This window comes from Rattus norvegicus, chromosome 4 (genome assembly GCF_036323735.1).
Source record: "Rattus norvegicus strain BN/NHsdMcwi chromosome 4, GRCr8, whole genome shotgun sequence".
In the NCBI taxonomy this organism is placed as follows: Eukaryota; Metazoa; Chordata; class Mammalia; order Rodentia; family Muridae; genus Rattus; species Rattus norvegicus.
In genome coordinates, this window is record NC_086022.1 from 164,545,144 (window position 1) to 164,561,384 (window position 16,241).

General features: G+C 39.7%; 1 protein-coding gene across 1 annotated transcript; it reads left to right on the forward strand.

Annotated features, from left to right (window-relative positions):
• Positions 1–1,179: 1,179 nt before the first annotated feature.
• Positions 1,180–16,237, forward strand: Clec9a (C-type lectin domain containing 9A). Its single transcript, NM_001109354.1, has 6 exons — positions 1,180–1,366; positions 2,792–2,872; positions 7,409–7,555; positions 10,603–10,754; positions 12,510–12,631; positions 13,673–16,237. Exons 1-6 carry the CDS (start codon positions 1,276–1,278, stop codon positions 13,803–13,805), a joined length of 726 nt encoding a protein of 241 aa, NP_001102824.1. The 5' UTR covers positions 1,180–1,275; the 3' UTR covers positions 13,806–16,237.
• The last annotated feature ends 4 nt before the right edge of the window (positions 16,238–16,241 follow it).

Consider the following 16,241-nt stretch of genomic DNA (forward strand, 5'->3'; position numbering starts at 1 on the left):
TTTTTTCTGGGGAAAGTCGGCCTCTGAGACACATGGGGTGTGGTCAGAAGTATGATTCAGATCCCCTATGTGTCTTGGTTTGATAAAGCTTGATGTTCTGTATTCCAGCCCTTGGCTCTAGTGAGGCAGACCACCGAGTCCCCATGAACACTCTTCTTACTGCTTTAGGCCATGGAGGGACAACAGCCCAGCAGTACATGTGTCACCACTGACCTCCTTCTTCCTTTCCAAACCTGTAGTCCTATTAGTGAATACCCTTGCATCACCTCTTCAGTGTGATGAAGATCCAGGGAGAGTCTAAAAACTAAAAAAATAAAAACAAGCCATTTTGCAAGTTGTATGGACTAAACATTATTGAGAAATTATCTTTGGACATAAGGACAAGTGGCCTAGAAATAAATGATGTCTAATAAAATCAAATTGCTCAATACCAATGCTGTAGTCACAGGATGTGATGAAAATGGTCAGCCTTCCATTAAATAATTGATTCTGCATCCAAGAGCAAAGTTACCTCTGGGTGATGCTTTCCTTGGAAAACCTAACCTTCATGTCCAATATGGAAATGCAATGGCTCGAGATGGATGTGATGCCAGCACTCCCAGATTATGGCTTTCAAGAAGCAAGTGTGGGTTCTTCGCCTTCTCTCTCCCTTTTCTATCATGGCTCCAATATTCTAGAAGGTGAAAGAAACCCAGGCCCCTTTGGGAGAAAGCTCTCCACCAACTTGTATCTCTGGGAAAAAAACTATGAAGGTGATCTGAATGTTGCCAGTGTTGACTGCTATTTTGAAGTTTACTTATATTAACAGTCAGTATTACCCTGATCAACAGACCGATTGGAGATAAATGTAGGGATGAAATCTCTCCTAAGTTTTCTTTTTTGGAAATCCAAAAGCTATGTACAAGTTGGTGTGCCTAGATTTGATGGCCTTTGTCTTTATTCCCCGAATCATCGCTGTGCTTCCATACGGTGCGCCTCATCTTCAGCATCTGGTATCGTGTGGAAATCAGAGCAACAGTATAATTTGATTTTAGCCATTTTGAGTTCCGTACATTCTCATTTCTTCATTTATGGAGTTATGTTTCAGTTTAAGCTCCAAAAGTTCCACTTTCTGAATGATGATGATGATGATGCACCTTGATCCCCGTTGCATTTTACCACTGTGAAACCGTAGCCAGTTCCATTTTTTTTGTACCAGCCTACTCCTGACTACTAAAGAAGTTCTTTGTGTTGGGCTCCTATGTTGACTGCTTTACCTCTCCAAGCACCTTCAGCATGCATGAGGAAGAAATATACACCTCTCTTCAGTGGGACATTCCAACCTCAGAGGCCTCTCAGAAGTGTCCATCCCTTAGCAAATGTCCAGGTAAGAAATTCAACATGCCTTGTAGAAAACGATAACTTTTTTCCTGTTTCTATACTGTGATAAAGCCAAGTGCATCTTCTAATCTGAGATAAACTCTTTAGAGTAGTCTAGTGTGCCTGACACATTTACCAGCATGGAGGACTCTGGGCTCGGGAAATGTGATATATTCTCCCAATTTCCCAATTTGCAAAAGTAAAAGAGATCATGTCATTTAAATTAGTTGAGTTTTTATGTAAAATAATCAGCAAATTATCTGACAAATCGTAAGAAATATAGGAAGAAGTTGGAAAACTAGGACAAACTGTCTTCATGCCGAGGCAATTACATTTTCAGTATTTGATAATTGTTTCTACATCTTATGTTACTTTTTGCTTTTAAAACTCTACAGCACAAAATATTTTCAAGTAGATAAGTTTTGTGTATTTTTATTGTCTTTTCTTTAATTCATCAACTAGGTGTCACATATAATACCATAAAATAAACAATTGGATGGGCTTAAAAGCATTTTATTATGTTTTTCCAAGTAACTTCATTCATTAGTTTTTAGGCCGAATTGATTACAAATTGACTAATTGAAGCTAACTTTCCTATATCAGATTTCTAATATATTATTAGCTTCAGAATATCTTTTGTCACATAAAGCACCATCTCAAGGTTCCAGGGATGACTCAGAGTCATCATAGGCAAGACATTATCATGCCTATCCCAATATGTAAGGACAATTGTTTTTATTAGGATGAAGAATGTAATAAGCCACATCGCTCACTTTTCTTCCTGGAAGAGTTGTAAACTTAGCTGAAAATTTTTGTTCATTTTCTAAGTTACTCATTAAAATTAAAAATACTTCAATAAATCATGTTCAAAAGGTCCTGAAAACAGGTAAGAGAGTCTTCGTGTTAAGAATTCAAGGTTGCCAGTGAACTAGATTGTTGGGGGGAGGGCGGCAAGGCGGGGAGGATGGGGAGAGGAACACCCATAAAGAAGGGGAGGGGGGGGGTTGTTTGCCCGGAAACCTGGAAAGGGAATAACACTCGAAATGTATATAAGAAATACTCAAGTTAATAATAAAAAAAAGAATTCAAGGTTGTCTGGTTGGTATTATTAAGATTATTGAAAAAGACTAGATAGTTAGACACAGAAAGATAGATGGATTTTTTTTTTTTAAAAAAATCACAATAGTGTACATTAGGATTGGAGAGAGATGTTATTAAGTCTATTGAATTTGGTATTTTCCAAGTCAGGTATATCCCATGCTATAAGTTTCATTTGAGAGAATTTAAGCAAAGATTTTCTTATTAGAGTTTCAAATCTTTTCATTTCTCCAGTATGAAGGACCAACTCTCTTTCACTCATCCTGACATCATCTCCACTCATCCCTTACAACTACTTTCTCTAACTCATGTCACTGTCTGGTCCCACATTTAGGAACATGGTGTATTGTGACGGTGATTTCCTGTGTGGTCTGTGTGGGCTTACTAGCAGCATCCATTTTCTTGGGCATCAAGTGTAAGTACAAAAGACCATCTTCAGTGTTAACATAAATGAGTTATGAATAGCTATATTAATTTTAAAAGTCCACATATGTACATGGATGAATAAATAAATTAGGAGCTATTTGAGTACACATAAATGCTGTAAAGGCACTTAGACTTATATAAAGAGAGAGTTCATACAGTGAGATAGACTATTGTAAAAGTAATCACCTAAAAGAATGCAATTACCTTTTCTAGAACCACTAGTTTCATTGTAGAGATGTGGTGTTTCCCATGAAAGCAGAAGGTTGGGGTTGGGGATTTGGCTCAGTGGTAGAGCGCTCACCTAGGAAGCGCAAGGCCCTGGGTTCGGTCCCCAGCTCCGAAAAAAAGAAATTAAAAAAAAAGAGAAAGCAGAAGGTTAATTAAAAATATTTTAGTACAATTATCGAGGAAACAACATTGTTCAGTCATTATTTCTAACTTGTTGCAAATTAATTACAATTCAAGCACCAATAAAGGTCAAGTGTTAACTTTTTACATAGAGTAAAGCTCCAAGCAGAAGTCTCCTTTTCTCCTGTCTATTACCATATGGTGCACTCCATGCCAATGCATTTCTATTACCATCTGATGGACTCCAAGCCATCCAGAGTATAATAAGCAAAACAGAAATGACTTGAACTAGAGCTTGCCCAGTAAAGTTTATCAGAATATGGAAACTATTTCTCGTTTCTGAAAAGGTATGATTATATTTCAATCCTTATATGTACCACGTTATTAATATTGTAAAGAATATTAGCTTTCTACTCTCAATTCTAGGTAATGTCCAAACCAAATTAGAAAACAACAACAAAAACAAAAGAGGGAACAAATCCATTCTCCAAATATATGCAGAGTTCTTAGATCTAAGATTTAACAACTTATTAATAAAAGCAAAAGCTGATAAAATACACCTACTTCAACATATAAATGGCTGAACATACAAAACAGGAGAAGGACGTACTTGGAACCCATACACCCAATGATATACTTAAGCCTAAAGTTGATAAAAACTCTTTAAGAACTTACCACATAACCAAGCCATTTAGTTTTCAGATGGAAAAATGACATGACAACACATTTCTCCAAAGAATGTAAAAGAGTGTCAAGCAAGCATGAAAACAAGGTTTAATATCTTTAGCTGTTAGTGAAAACAAGCTGTAAACCATAGTGAGGCACATTACACACACCAGAGAACTGAAAGTCCAAGCCAGCCACACCACGTGCTTGATCTGTCTGTGAAGCTGAAGCCCTGCTCGGGCTATGAAATCATCTCTGGTAGGACTGAACGGTGATACCAAGCACTCATCGCAGAAAAACGGAAGCTTTTGTTCACTAAAACCCAAACACACCTGTGTATAGCACCTTAATTTGTGCTATACAAACAACAAAACTACCAACATATTCTTTTGTGAATGACTGGATAAACAAATGTCGCAATTAAGGTCAAGGAAATATTTTTCAGCAATAAAAATGCGATGAGTTTTTAATTTATCCAACTATCTGGGTAAATCTCCAGGAAAGCATCCTGAGAAGGGGAAGAAGCTCTTAAAAATGGTAACATCTTGTTTCTATAATGTCGTTGTATTGACAAAACAACTGACCTAGAGCATGTAAGGGCTGGAGGGGTATGGACGACCTTCATAAAAAGGCAATCGGTTGGGTCTGTGTGGTGATAAAGAAATGCCATGCTATAACACCATCAGTGTTGATGCCCTAGTTGTGACACTGAACTTCAGTTTTAAAGATGGTTGGAATAAGAGCTGACGGAACCTGTTATTTCTTACAGCTACATACAAAACTTCAACTGCCTTAGAATAAAACTCTAGTTAAAAAGTTAAGACAGGAAGCTTCTGTGGTGGCTATATCCGGTATCTCAATTGTAAAGATGGCCTATTGCATGAATGTATGCATGAGGATGTAACTGGATCTACCATTTCAAGTCATAGAGATGCGTGGCAGCTATTCTAGTGTGCATGTTTTAACAACCTACAACAGCAGTCACCTGGCCTCCCCACACCAAGAGTTTACTATATCTACCTAACTAAAAAATAGGTGAAGGCTTGGGGCTTTAGCTCAGTGGTAGAGTTCTTGCCTGGTGAGCACAGAATTCTAGGTTTTATATCTAGCACTGAAAACCACCACCAACAAAAATCCAGTGAACTAGCAGATAATGTAGAAGAAATACATATAGTTTTTTTAAAGCATAAAAGAGAATATAGCAAAACCCAGAAACATGAGTAAAACACAGTTAAAAGAAGAAGACGAGGCTATGTGCTGTGATGTTTAATCTTGTCCACTTGGTTAGACTGAAAACAGTGAAGTATTTCGAAAGAGGATTAACCATGCAGGAGCTCCTTTTGTGGGATGCAACATCACGTAGGGTGAAGTGTGGACAGAGATAAAGTGAGCTGTCCAGTGTCAGCCCTCTCTCCTCTTTCCTGGCTGCTTAGATGTAAACTGTTCTGTCTCTCCATGCCCTCCTTTGTCAGTTCATTAGACGTTCACGGTGAGTTTACTGTGCCACTTTTAAGTGGCAACTAAGAGAATGTGGGTGGAAGTTCCCCATTAAATGGCAGTGGGACGTTGCATAAACATCTGGGAAAACATTGACGTAATTCCTCATAGTTACAATGGCATTAATCCCAAATATGTCAAACTGTAAATGAACTACTATAGGCATGAGCTATAGTTTCACGTGCAAAACTAAAATTGCCAGGAGTCTTAGCATAATGATACTTATTTATAATTTTTAAATTGATCGTACTGGCTAATCCTAGACCCACACTAATATCTTTGCTAACAACCCCATTGTTTCCTCCATCCTAACTCCTATGTCACAACATGTATCCTTTCTAGTCTTTTATGTAGAAAATGCAACCTAAAATTAAAACGATGGTATCCTGAGAAAAGACTTATCAGCTAGGTAAATAAATCACCATAAGTCAAGCTAAATGTCCAATGAAATGTGCATAGTAGTTTACAATTTTACCAAAACCGATCTTTGAAGCAGGCAATATGTCAACCAATATCTCTAGACCCAGTGCTGGTTGCTAACAGAGACTCATAGAACCTAAACAGCAGGCCTCCACATGTTAGTGTATTGAAATGTAAAGAGTTTAGTTTATTACACAGTAACAATACAACTTCATAGCACTGAAGTAAATAAGGATACTGCCAGTAAAGCCTCTCATTAGAAGGATCCTGGACGGAGCCAGGAATAGTAGTGACTCAGACCTGCATTCCCAGCAAATGGGAGGAGGAAACAGGAGGATCAGGAGTGCCATCCTTGGCTATGTAGTGAGTTTAAGGCCAGCCTGAGGTACATGAGATGCTATCTGACGTTAATAGGGGGAAAAGGAGAATGGGTAGGGATCTGGACAGATAAGGCAGGTACCTTCTCCTGCCTGTTTCCACTATGACACGGTTTTCTGTTAGTTCACGAATTGCTGATGTTTGCACAGGATACTGTGGTATTAAGAAGTCCCAGAGTCTTGCTTGGAGATTTTTATGTTTTGCTGATCATAAAGACAAAATTTTGCTGAGACTAGGCAACCTGCCTCAGCAGAAGGCATCTCTCAGGATCTCATTAGAACAGAGGGCAAACCATCCAGCATGCTGTCAATAAACAAGGCTGACAAATTAGTCACAATTCTGGTTCCCAAATATTCAGACCACAGTAACAAGCTACTCCATTAACTAGCTTGCATCACGCCTTGTGTGAACTTCAGATGCACTACTCAGCCTGACTCCAGCTGAGGAAAGCACTAGAAAGCCAACGGAAGGTGTGGTGTTTCCAAAGGCTATAATTACGTAGACAAGAAAAATATATCCAACCTGTTCACGTCTGTGAAGAGAATTTGGGTCTCAAACAGAGAGAGCTGTAAGTGCTCATGACCTTGAAATGCTGTCTACAATGACATACATGGAGGGTCACTTAGGGATACTGAATGAAATTTAAATGTCCACGAACTTTCAATGTAGCCACACATCTTAAAAATAGCTTTCAGATGTGCAAAATGAAGTAAGACTACCTCATTTGCCTATTATACCTATTATAACGAGTCGATGAGTGAGAGCTTTTTGTGTGCTTATAGGAATGAAGGCTAAAATATACATAAACAATAAAATCAAGTGTTCACCATCATTGGAACAGGCTCCTACCCTTTGCCTGAGAGGCTGAACAGAAGTTTTATTTTGATTGATATTTTTTAATTAAAATATCTCTGGAAAAAAGTCTGTTAAAAGAACTTGATAAATTTATCTGTTCTTGAGGAGTGATATTGGGTGAATAATGGAAAGGGACAGCCAAGACCACTTTTGTTTTGTTTTGCTTTGGTTTTTTGTTTGTTTGTTTGTTTGTTTTGCTGTGTGGCATTTGTAACACTTGGTTCTTTGAATAATGTAAATTTTAAATAAAAACCCAAAGACAGGCAAATTACGCCCTCATCCCCATTGATGTTTTCTTTGATCCATGCTGGGGGGTTACTTTTATTATATATTTGATAAAGAATGCTCACCCTTCTCACAGTCTCCCAGGTGTCCTCTCTTGTAATGGAGCAGCGGGAAAGGCTCATCCGACAGGACACAGCATTGCTGAACCTCACAGAGTGGCAGAGGAACCATACACTGCAGTTAAAAAGCTGCCAAGCCTCACTACAAAGATCTCTCCGTTCAGGTAACTGACAGAGAACCAGTTGGCTTTCATTGCTTGTCATATAGCCTAGGCTGGTCAGAACGCACCATGGCTGCTTTCTAATGTGTGACTTTCTTGCCTCAGCATCCTGGGATGACAGTAATGAGACATCACGCTCAGCTAAAAATACATGACCTCAGTAGAGATCCAGATGTGTGCAGCAGCTTCTTAAAAGAAATGATTCTGTATAGTCTGCCCTCTATTGATTATTAAGGTTTCGAGTGGACGCCAAGAGAAGTCTGGAAGACGGACAGTAGTGAGATGAAGAGGGGGAGGAGGTCCTTATCCAGGGATCGGGTAATATTCGGCTTAAGGGAAGCAGGATTCCAGGGTCATTAACTACTGCTATTCTCCCTTCAGCTGTAAATCTGCAATTTTCTAGGAACTTGACCAGAAGTCTTATTTACAGGGAAAGGACTCGTACTGAAGCCCGTGTGCAACCCTAGTGGCTCCTGGTTTTACTTTATCAGATTTATCAGGAAGATGCCTCCACCCGCGGCATCTCCAGAGCCGTCTGATAGTTTCACTTATCAAAATGCAAAGATTTCTTGGAAATGTTATGGACAGTAATTCTACAGACCCAGCAGAGTGGCACACAGGGCCAGTGCCAGGACAACTGCTCATGACTCTCTGTGAGGAGCCTGCATCCACACTTGGATATGCCTTACTTTTACCAGCTCAGCCTTAGGGAAGCTGACAACCCTGCTTTCACGTGACTCTTTTCTCCCAGGGCCTCTCTACCTCTAGCTCTCATGCTTATTAAAGTCTATATTGAAGTATCTTTCATAATATCCTGCTCTGTTTCAAATTATTTTGAGATCCTTTCCTGTGACAAGACTAAAACTCAGTCAATCAATCAACCAATCAATCATCAATTCATCCATTCATCCATCCCAATTTGGCCAGAGTTCAGGTCCCTAAAAGATTAGCTGAATGCTTCATGTTGCTGAGGGCCAGAGCACTGAGCTCTCTCTGTCTCTTTGCAGTTGGTAAGTGTGACAAACTTTAGTTGCTCTGTAGTTCAGAGTCTTGTACATCTTCCTGGGAAGTGTTGAAACAACTGACATCCCTCATATGATCAGCTAAGCCAAGATTATAGCAAGATCAAATGGGTTGCATGTGATTCCTAGGCTAGGCTCTTGAGAATCAACAATACACTTCATTTGGTCACTCAAATCTAGGCTTATTTTCAATTCTAGCTCCAAACCGTGCAATTCATTTAATTTGTCTCTTGTTTTAGAATCTTTCTGTAGATAGTTAAGCATGAAAATTGATCTTGGAAATAAGTATTTATCATAACATGCAAAACACACTTTCTATTAAGAAGCTTATAAGGTTAATTCAGTTTTACATTTTACGAATATTTTTAAGAATAAAATTTTATTATTACCTATTTTGCATTTTGTTAAATAGTCAAGAGTGAATTAATACTTGTTTGGAATGTTAAATTTTCTGTAGAAGATCCTATTTGAGTTTTGAGCTGTATGAAAAGAAAAAAAGCTATCATTTTTTCTTTTAAAAACTAAGGTTTATTTTTTAAGTGTGTCTGTGTGAGCGGGTATCTGTGTTGAGTATGAACATGTGAATGCACATGCCAGATGAGGTCAAAGAAATCAGGTCCCCCTGGAGCTGGACCTCTAGGTAGTTGTAAGCTACCCAACTTAGGTGCTAGGACCAAATCTGGATCCTTTGCAAGAGAAATATGTGATTTTAGCTTCTGAGTCATCACTATAGTCCACATAGCTCATTCTAATAGAACATCTAAGTAAAATCAGCAACAACACAATGTTTGCGGAGTTACTGTCCACAGTCTTCTCATATATAACAAGTTGTTATAAGCATGAATCAGGCCCTCCTCTGAGACATCAACACTGAATACAGCTGATAACCTGCTTTGGCGATCCACTAATCCTTCCTGTTTTCTAACTTTCCAAACACCATTTCAGCATTAACCCTGCTGTGACCTTCACTGTGCTCAGCATGCTGGCTAGCGCTGGTTTCAAACACAGGCTACCAGAAAGCCTTAAGGACTCAGTATTCATCCTGGAAAACCACTTGTGAAGTGCTTCCCACCCCACAAGGAACAGTGCTCTCTAGCAATCAGTGTTCTATGAGTTTCTCTGTCTTCTCCCTTACGACTATGCTAAAATCCCTCAGTCAAACCTGTGCTGTTTTGAATATATTCTTTCTTAAGACATGTTCCTTAAAAAGCATTCATAGTAAGGCCTGATTCTTAGTTATTATGAAGTACTAAAATGTTTTTTCTCTGTATGCCCAGCTCACACCTACTTGTTTTCAAGCCATTCTTTTTGTGCATTAACTGTTCTCTCTTTTATACATGAAATATTTATTTGCTTAAACCTTAGAATTAACACATCAATTCAAGGCGTACTTCTCAGCCCAGTCCATACCTTAGCGGAAGAAAAAGATTAATTTTGATATAGAAGGAAAAACTTGGGTAAAAGACATCTCCACACTGAATTTAACTAAAACTAATTATTAGAGTGCTATTTCGGGTGGAAATTATACAATCTTGTTGTACCCAATGATAAGTTTTTTCTCCATGGGCGCAATGAGCCAAATCAAGCCAAATCAAAAATATAAACGCAGGTTTATCGTGAAGCTGCTCTCTGGTTCTGGGGAGAAGGAAAGGAAGTATGTGAGGAGAAGAGGATGTGGGTCAGAGAGGAGAAAGAGGAGGAGAGAAAGAAAGACAGACAGACAGAGACAGAGACAGAGACAGAGGTCCTATAGGGGAAGGGCATCCCAGCCTCTAGGCTGAAAAAGTCAGGGTTGGGGGTTGGGCATGCCAGGTAGGGACTGAAGGATGCTAGGGGAATCTGAAAGCCAGGTCTGTATGTAAAATATGAACCTCGGTGCCTTGTCCTGGGTCTGAAACCCAACACTCAGCCTCAGAGAAGCTGCATGGATATAGGTTCTGCTTCATGGGTACCATTGGTTATCTTGAGGGAGTTAGGATGCCAATTTTGTGTGTTGAGGACAATTAAGAAAATGTTTATATTTTGAAGGCAGTAACTGCAACCCTTGTCCACCGAACTGGATTCAGAATGGAAAAAGTTGTTACTATGCCTTTGACCGCTGGGAAACGTGGAACAACAGTAAGAAGAGTTGTTTAAAAGAGGGCGATAGTCTCCTTCAAATAGACAGCAAAGAAGAAATGGTAAAGATGATTATGTGAATTCATGTCATTCTGCAAATACCATGTTACTCATTAAAGTGAAGTACAGATGCTCATTGGATAGAATTCCTTCATTTGCCATAGAAGTGCAGAAAGATTTTTAGCATAAAAAATGTAAAGAGACAAAGTAGAGGTTCACATAAATTTTTTCCCCAAGTAATTGGAGAAGTGAAAATGAGGTTGGTTTTCCAGAAAGTGAAGAGCACAGATTGTTTCTGCCTTAGTTAACCCAGAAGGGAGAAGGGAGAGGGCTTCTGGGCTGTGACATGCTCCCCACGTGCATCCCAGCTGTGGATGTTCTTAAATGTATTGCATTTGATGCTACAGGAAACAAAATAACCTGTAATGCACAGGGAAAAATAAGAGTATGAAAACTGAAGTCCCAGTCTGCATATACTGACACATGCATGCAAATCCAGTACACAGAGGGCTGAGGCAGGGGGATCTTGAATTTGAGACCTGGGTATCAAGATCCTGTCTCGGAAACAAAGAAAAATTACAAAGATTTAAACCTGAACTAATGTCATGAAGTGAATCAGCTTAATAAGAGTGAGCATTTGAAAAGTGAGGGGTTAAGCTTACTATCCTAGCTTAGCAGGATCTTAATTAAATAAATAGTACAATGTCTCTTGAAGGCATTTTACTGTTAAACAGAATCTCTGAAATGGAATTCATGATCAGCTGTTTCTCACTCTAACAAAATGGTCACTAACCGACTTTAGTTTTGTAAGAACAATGGGAAATATAAAGAATATGCAGTAAACTAAGAAACTTTAAGCCACATTATTAGAATTATTTAAACACGTACTTTTTGCCAAAATTGGATGACAAAATAAAACATGTTTCATCTAACAAAATGTCCTCACAGTGAGTGGTGGCTGGAATCTCCAAAACTTCACATATTAAAATATACTGGCGGGGAAGAACAAGCCACACCGTGAGTGAAGTGGGCTAAGCTTTGTTTTTGATGGTGAAGGGCCAATATAAAACTTACTTTGCTTTAACATATTATCTGACAGACTCTAAATCCATTAAAACTTTAATTCCAGATGTACATATTTTTCAAAGTATTTAACACAGCACACTGACTATATAACAAAAGAATCATGTGTGGGTGGGGCATCATGTGGTATGTGGTATGTGAATGTGTGTGTGCATGTGTGGTGTGTATATGTGTGGTGTGGTGTGTGTGTGTGTTTGTGTGTGTGTGTGTGATATGCAGGATATGTATGTGCATGTGTGCATTTGTGGTATGTGGTGGTGAGGGGTGGTGATGGTGGTGTGTGTTTATGTGTGGTGTGTGGTGTGTGTGTATATGCATGTTTAGTGTGTGTATGTATGGTGTGGTGTGTGTGTATGTTTGTGTGTATGTATGTGTGATGTGGTATGTGTGTGTGTGTGTGTGGTGTGGTATGTGTGGTATGGTGTGTGTGTGTGTGTTGTGGTATGTGTGGTATGGTGTGTGTGTGTGTGTTGTGGTATGTGTGGTATGGTGTGTGTGTGTGTGTGCACGCATGTGTGCTGTGGGTGGTATGGTGTGTGTATGTATGTATATGTGTGTCTCTGAGTGTAGTGTGTGATGTGTAATGTGGTGTGTGTGTGTGTTTCCATTTTAATAACTCCTCTTCTATTTCAGCACTCAAGTTCTCACTAATTTCTGACTAGACAAAATATCAGCCTTTATATTGCACAGGTATTTACTTTTCTTCATTTACAGTTGTGTCCTGTTTTTTATAGGAGTTTATCAACCTCAGTATATGGAAGCTCAAAGGAGGATATGAATACTGGGTGGGAGTGTTTCAAGATGGACCCAGTGGATCTTGGTTTTGGGAAGATGGCTCTTCTCCTCTCTCTGACTTGTAAGTCTATGGCGGAGACATTGCAAGGAAAACCTAGGAATGTGAAGAAATTTCAAAAGTTGACTTTGCATCTTAGTATTTCTTCCAGAAGACATAGAAGAATGATACAGGCTCCTAATTGGAATTATGACCAATTTACTTAAGACTTGGTTTTATTGCTTCTCTCTTAGTCAGGGTTTTTATTTCTGTGATAAAACACTGTGACCAAAGAGAAAGTTGGGGAGGAATGGCTTTATTTTATTTACAAAATAAATGCACTTCTGTTTGTCACCAAAGGAGCTAAGGACAGGAACTCAAGCAGGGTTCAAACCTAGATACAGAGGCCAGAAAGGGGTACTGCTTACTGGCTTGCTCCTCATTACTTTCTCAGCCTACTTTCTTATAGAACCCAGGACAACCACCAAGGACTGACAACACCCACAACGGGCTGAGTGTTCCCCCATCAGTCACTAAGAATAAGCCTTACAGGTCTGCCTGTATTTTCCTAACGGAGGAATTTTCTTAATGGAGGTTCCCTTCTCTTAAATGACTTCAGTTTTTGTGTCAAGTTAACATAAAACTATCCCGAACAGCTTCTAAATCTTATCAGCCCTCCTACCATATCCTTTATAAAGTTTTTTTTAAATCATAATCCAAATGTCTAAATGGGCAATAAATGTTAGTTCTTTGTATAACTTAATGCTGAGAGAGCCTTCTGGTCAAAACACTGCGATAACTATTGATCGATTTCTATATTGAGCTTTCCAGATGGAGTTTGGCAGACACAATGAAGTGCCTTTAGGATTTTGAGAACAGAGTCAAGAGGAAGAAAGCTATCACCTAACTTTGTGCAAACACGGTTTTGTTTTCTTTAGAAGCTATTCATTCAAATTATAGCAACATATTCTTAGTAAAACTTAATAGATGTTATTTGAAGGATAAAACTACCACAGAAGGGCACCACATTAAATCCAACAGCATTGCTGAAGAGTTTCCCTTTCAAATTACCACTGTCATCTTCAAATCTAACCTCTAACCTGGGAAGCTGCCTTACCTTTTCAGGTTGCCAACAGACAGACAGCTATCAGCCAGCCAGATCTGTGGATACCTCAAAGACCATACTCTCATCTCGGATAACTGCAGTAACTGGAAATATTTTATCTGTGAGAAGAAGGCATTTGGATCCTGCATCTGAAAGATACAACTCAAAGCTACCTGCTACACAAGTGTTCGAAAGAGGTCAGAGAGCAAATGCAGGAGGAGGTTGGTGTGAGGCCTACAAAGGCAAACTTGCTTTTTCATATGAACTTGGCAATATTCTATAATGCTTTGAAAATTTCAGTTGACCTTGTCCATTGTACCCAGGAGAAAATTGATTTAGGGCTACAGAAGACCTGACTCATTGAGAACAAGGAAGAGAAAATCATTTCCCGTCTGTTTGAAAGTCCAAAGTGACTATCCATACCGCACAGACATCTAGCTGTCTTTGTAGGAGTTTTTACAGTAATCCCTGGTTTGCTTTTTTTTTTAGTAAACAATTCTACCTACTATACTTACAACTGACCAAGGATCACAGAATTTCTTTACTGAGAGCTTTTCTTCAGATCAGCTTCCAGTCATGGTGTATCATAAGATTACACACTGAGAGGAGAGAGATGGAATTCTAAATGGTAGTGTTACCAGCAATCACATACTAGGGGGACTTAGGTGCTAGATAAAAATGAGCAGAATGGGGCCTCCAGTATTGGTAATATTCTTCTGAGACTCAAGGCCTAGGAGGCTGAAACTCACGGATATAGAGATTTACAGTTTCTAACCCTTGGAGCTAGGGGATTATTGCTCTAGGATCTGAATGCTCAGGTTAAAGGCTTATAGCTTTTCGTTTTAATCAGTACTGACTCCAGATCTTGACAGCTTTCACAATCCCTGACCTTTAGCTGTAGCCTTAGACAGCAGTCAGTAGCAGCAGGCAGCTCCCACTGGTCTTATAATTCTTGGATGGCTGTAGGGTGATGGGCATTAACTCTGCAGTGACCACTATTACAGTCCTCTGATCTAGAATGTGGGAATCTCTCGTCAGCCTCTGTTGGCTGTTAGTGTTGCAGCTCTCAGTATAGATTTTCTGTGATCCTTGGTCCTAAAGACTGCAGCTCCTTGACACTCTTTCAGGTCCCCAAGCCCATGTTTCTCCTCTCTGGTTTGCCACACAGCCTTCTGTGTTTATTCAGACTTGAGTTTCTGCCTTCTTTCTTCTTGTCTCTGACTCTACCATTCCTTGGCATCTCTCTGATTCTTCTGCCCCACGCTTTCTGTCATGGCCCCTCTCTGGAATTCTTCAGCTGTTCTTTTGTCTCTCGACTGCCACTGCCACTGCCACAGTGGCTGCTGTCACCACCAGAGCCGCTCGCTTGCTTGCCTTTGCAACCATCTTGTGCTTCTGCGTCTTCTCTTTGTGTTAACGGCTCAGGCCACTCCTCTAATGATGCAGAGCAAAAGAGCCAAGAGAAAGGGCCATTCAGGAAGTCTTTTATTGGTCCTAATGTTGCAGCTTCAGGAGTGTCAGAGGAGGGGGTGTTCTGGCTGACTCTAAAGCTGAACCAAACAGGTTATTTTATAGATAAGAAGGAGGTGTGATAAGGGTGTGTGTCCCTTCACAGCAGCCCTTCAAGGACTGTGTTTGTACCATCACAGCACAGACTACTGTTTAGACAGTCACAGGTCTTTCCCTAGGGCCGTGATCGGAAATGCGCCCCCTCTGGCCTGAGAGAGAACAGCTGCAGGATCTCTGGGTCTGTGTTGTTTGCCAAGACTTCTCTTTCCATAGGCTGTTTTGGTGGTGTGAGCAGTTCCGACTGGAGCCTGTCTTCAGTCATGGAGTGGTGTATTCTTCAGCTTCTTTACCTCAGAGTAAAATGGCCAAACTGCTGGACTGTCATTGAGGGCAGTCTGGCCAGTTGTTTGTAAACAGGCTGCTTGGTTGGTAGCTTAAATCATTCATTCCCAGACATTAAAAGTGTGCTTACAATAAATACTTAATAAAACCCCACTGTATTACAAGTCTAATAGCATTTGACAGTACTTAATAAAAATGAACATTTAGCGGGATTTAACTTCTGCCCCAAAGCTGTAGAATCATTGAATCCCTCTCATCTGTCTCAGAAGGAAACAGGGTTCTACTCTCTGTGGATTGTGCTTTTCAGACTGCAGAGTTCTGCTGGGAAAGAAACTATTAGAATTTCACGTAGGTAAAGGAATAGGCTAGACATCTGCACGTCCCGTTGTGTAGGCGGGACCTCCCATCTTATTGCTCACGAATCAAACGGCTCTGTCTGCACTGACAGGATGAACTACCTAGCACTTCTAACTGACGGTCCCCGTGCCTCAACTTCCCTGCTATAAAACTGTAATATGATTCACTTCAAAATATCGCTTAAGAATGTCATCCAAATGCTACACGCTAACTATAGAAAATGGTATTTTAGGCAGGAAAGGGAAAATTAAAATGTGTGACATCTACCAGAAGAAAAATTTGCAAATGATCGTTATCATGTTCCCATGACATAGATATTTCGTGTGTCATCTCTGTCATACTGCATAGCATGCTCTTAATAAATATTTGCTAAATTCAATA

Coding starts and splice junctions, on each gene's coding strand:
- Clec9a (NM_001109354.1), top strand. CDS start 1,276: ATGCATGAGGAAGAAATATACACCTCTCTTCAGTGGGACATTCCAACC. Junction 7,556..10,602: donor ACAAAGATCTCTCCGTTCAG/GTAACTGACAGA, acceptor TATATTTTGAAG/GCAGTAACTGCAACCCTTGT. Junction 10,755..12,509: donor TAGACAGCAAAGAAGAAATG/GTAAAGATGATT, acceptor TGTTTTTTATAG/GAGTTTATCAACCTCAGTAT.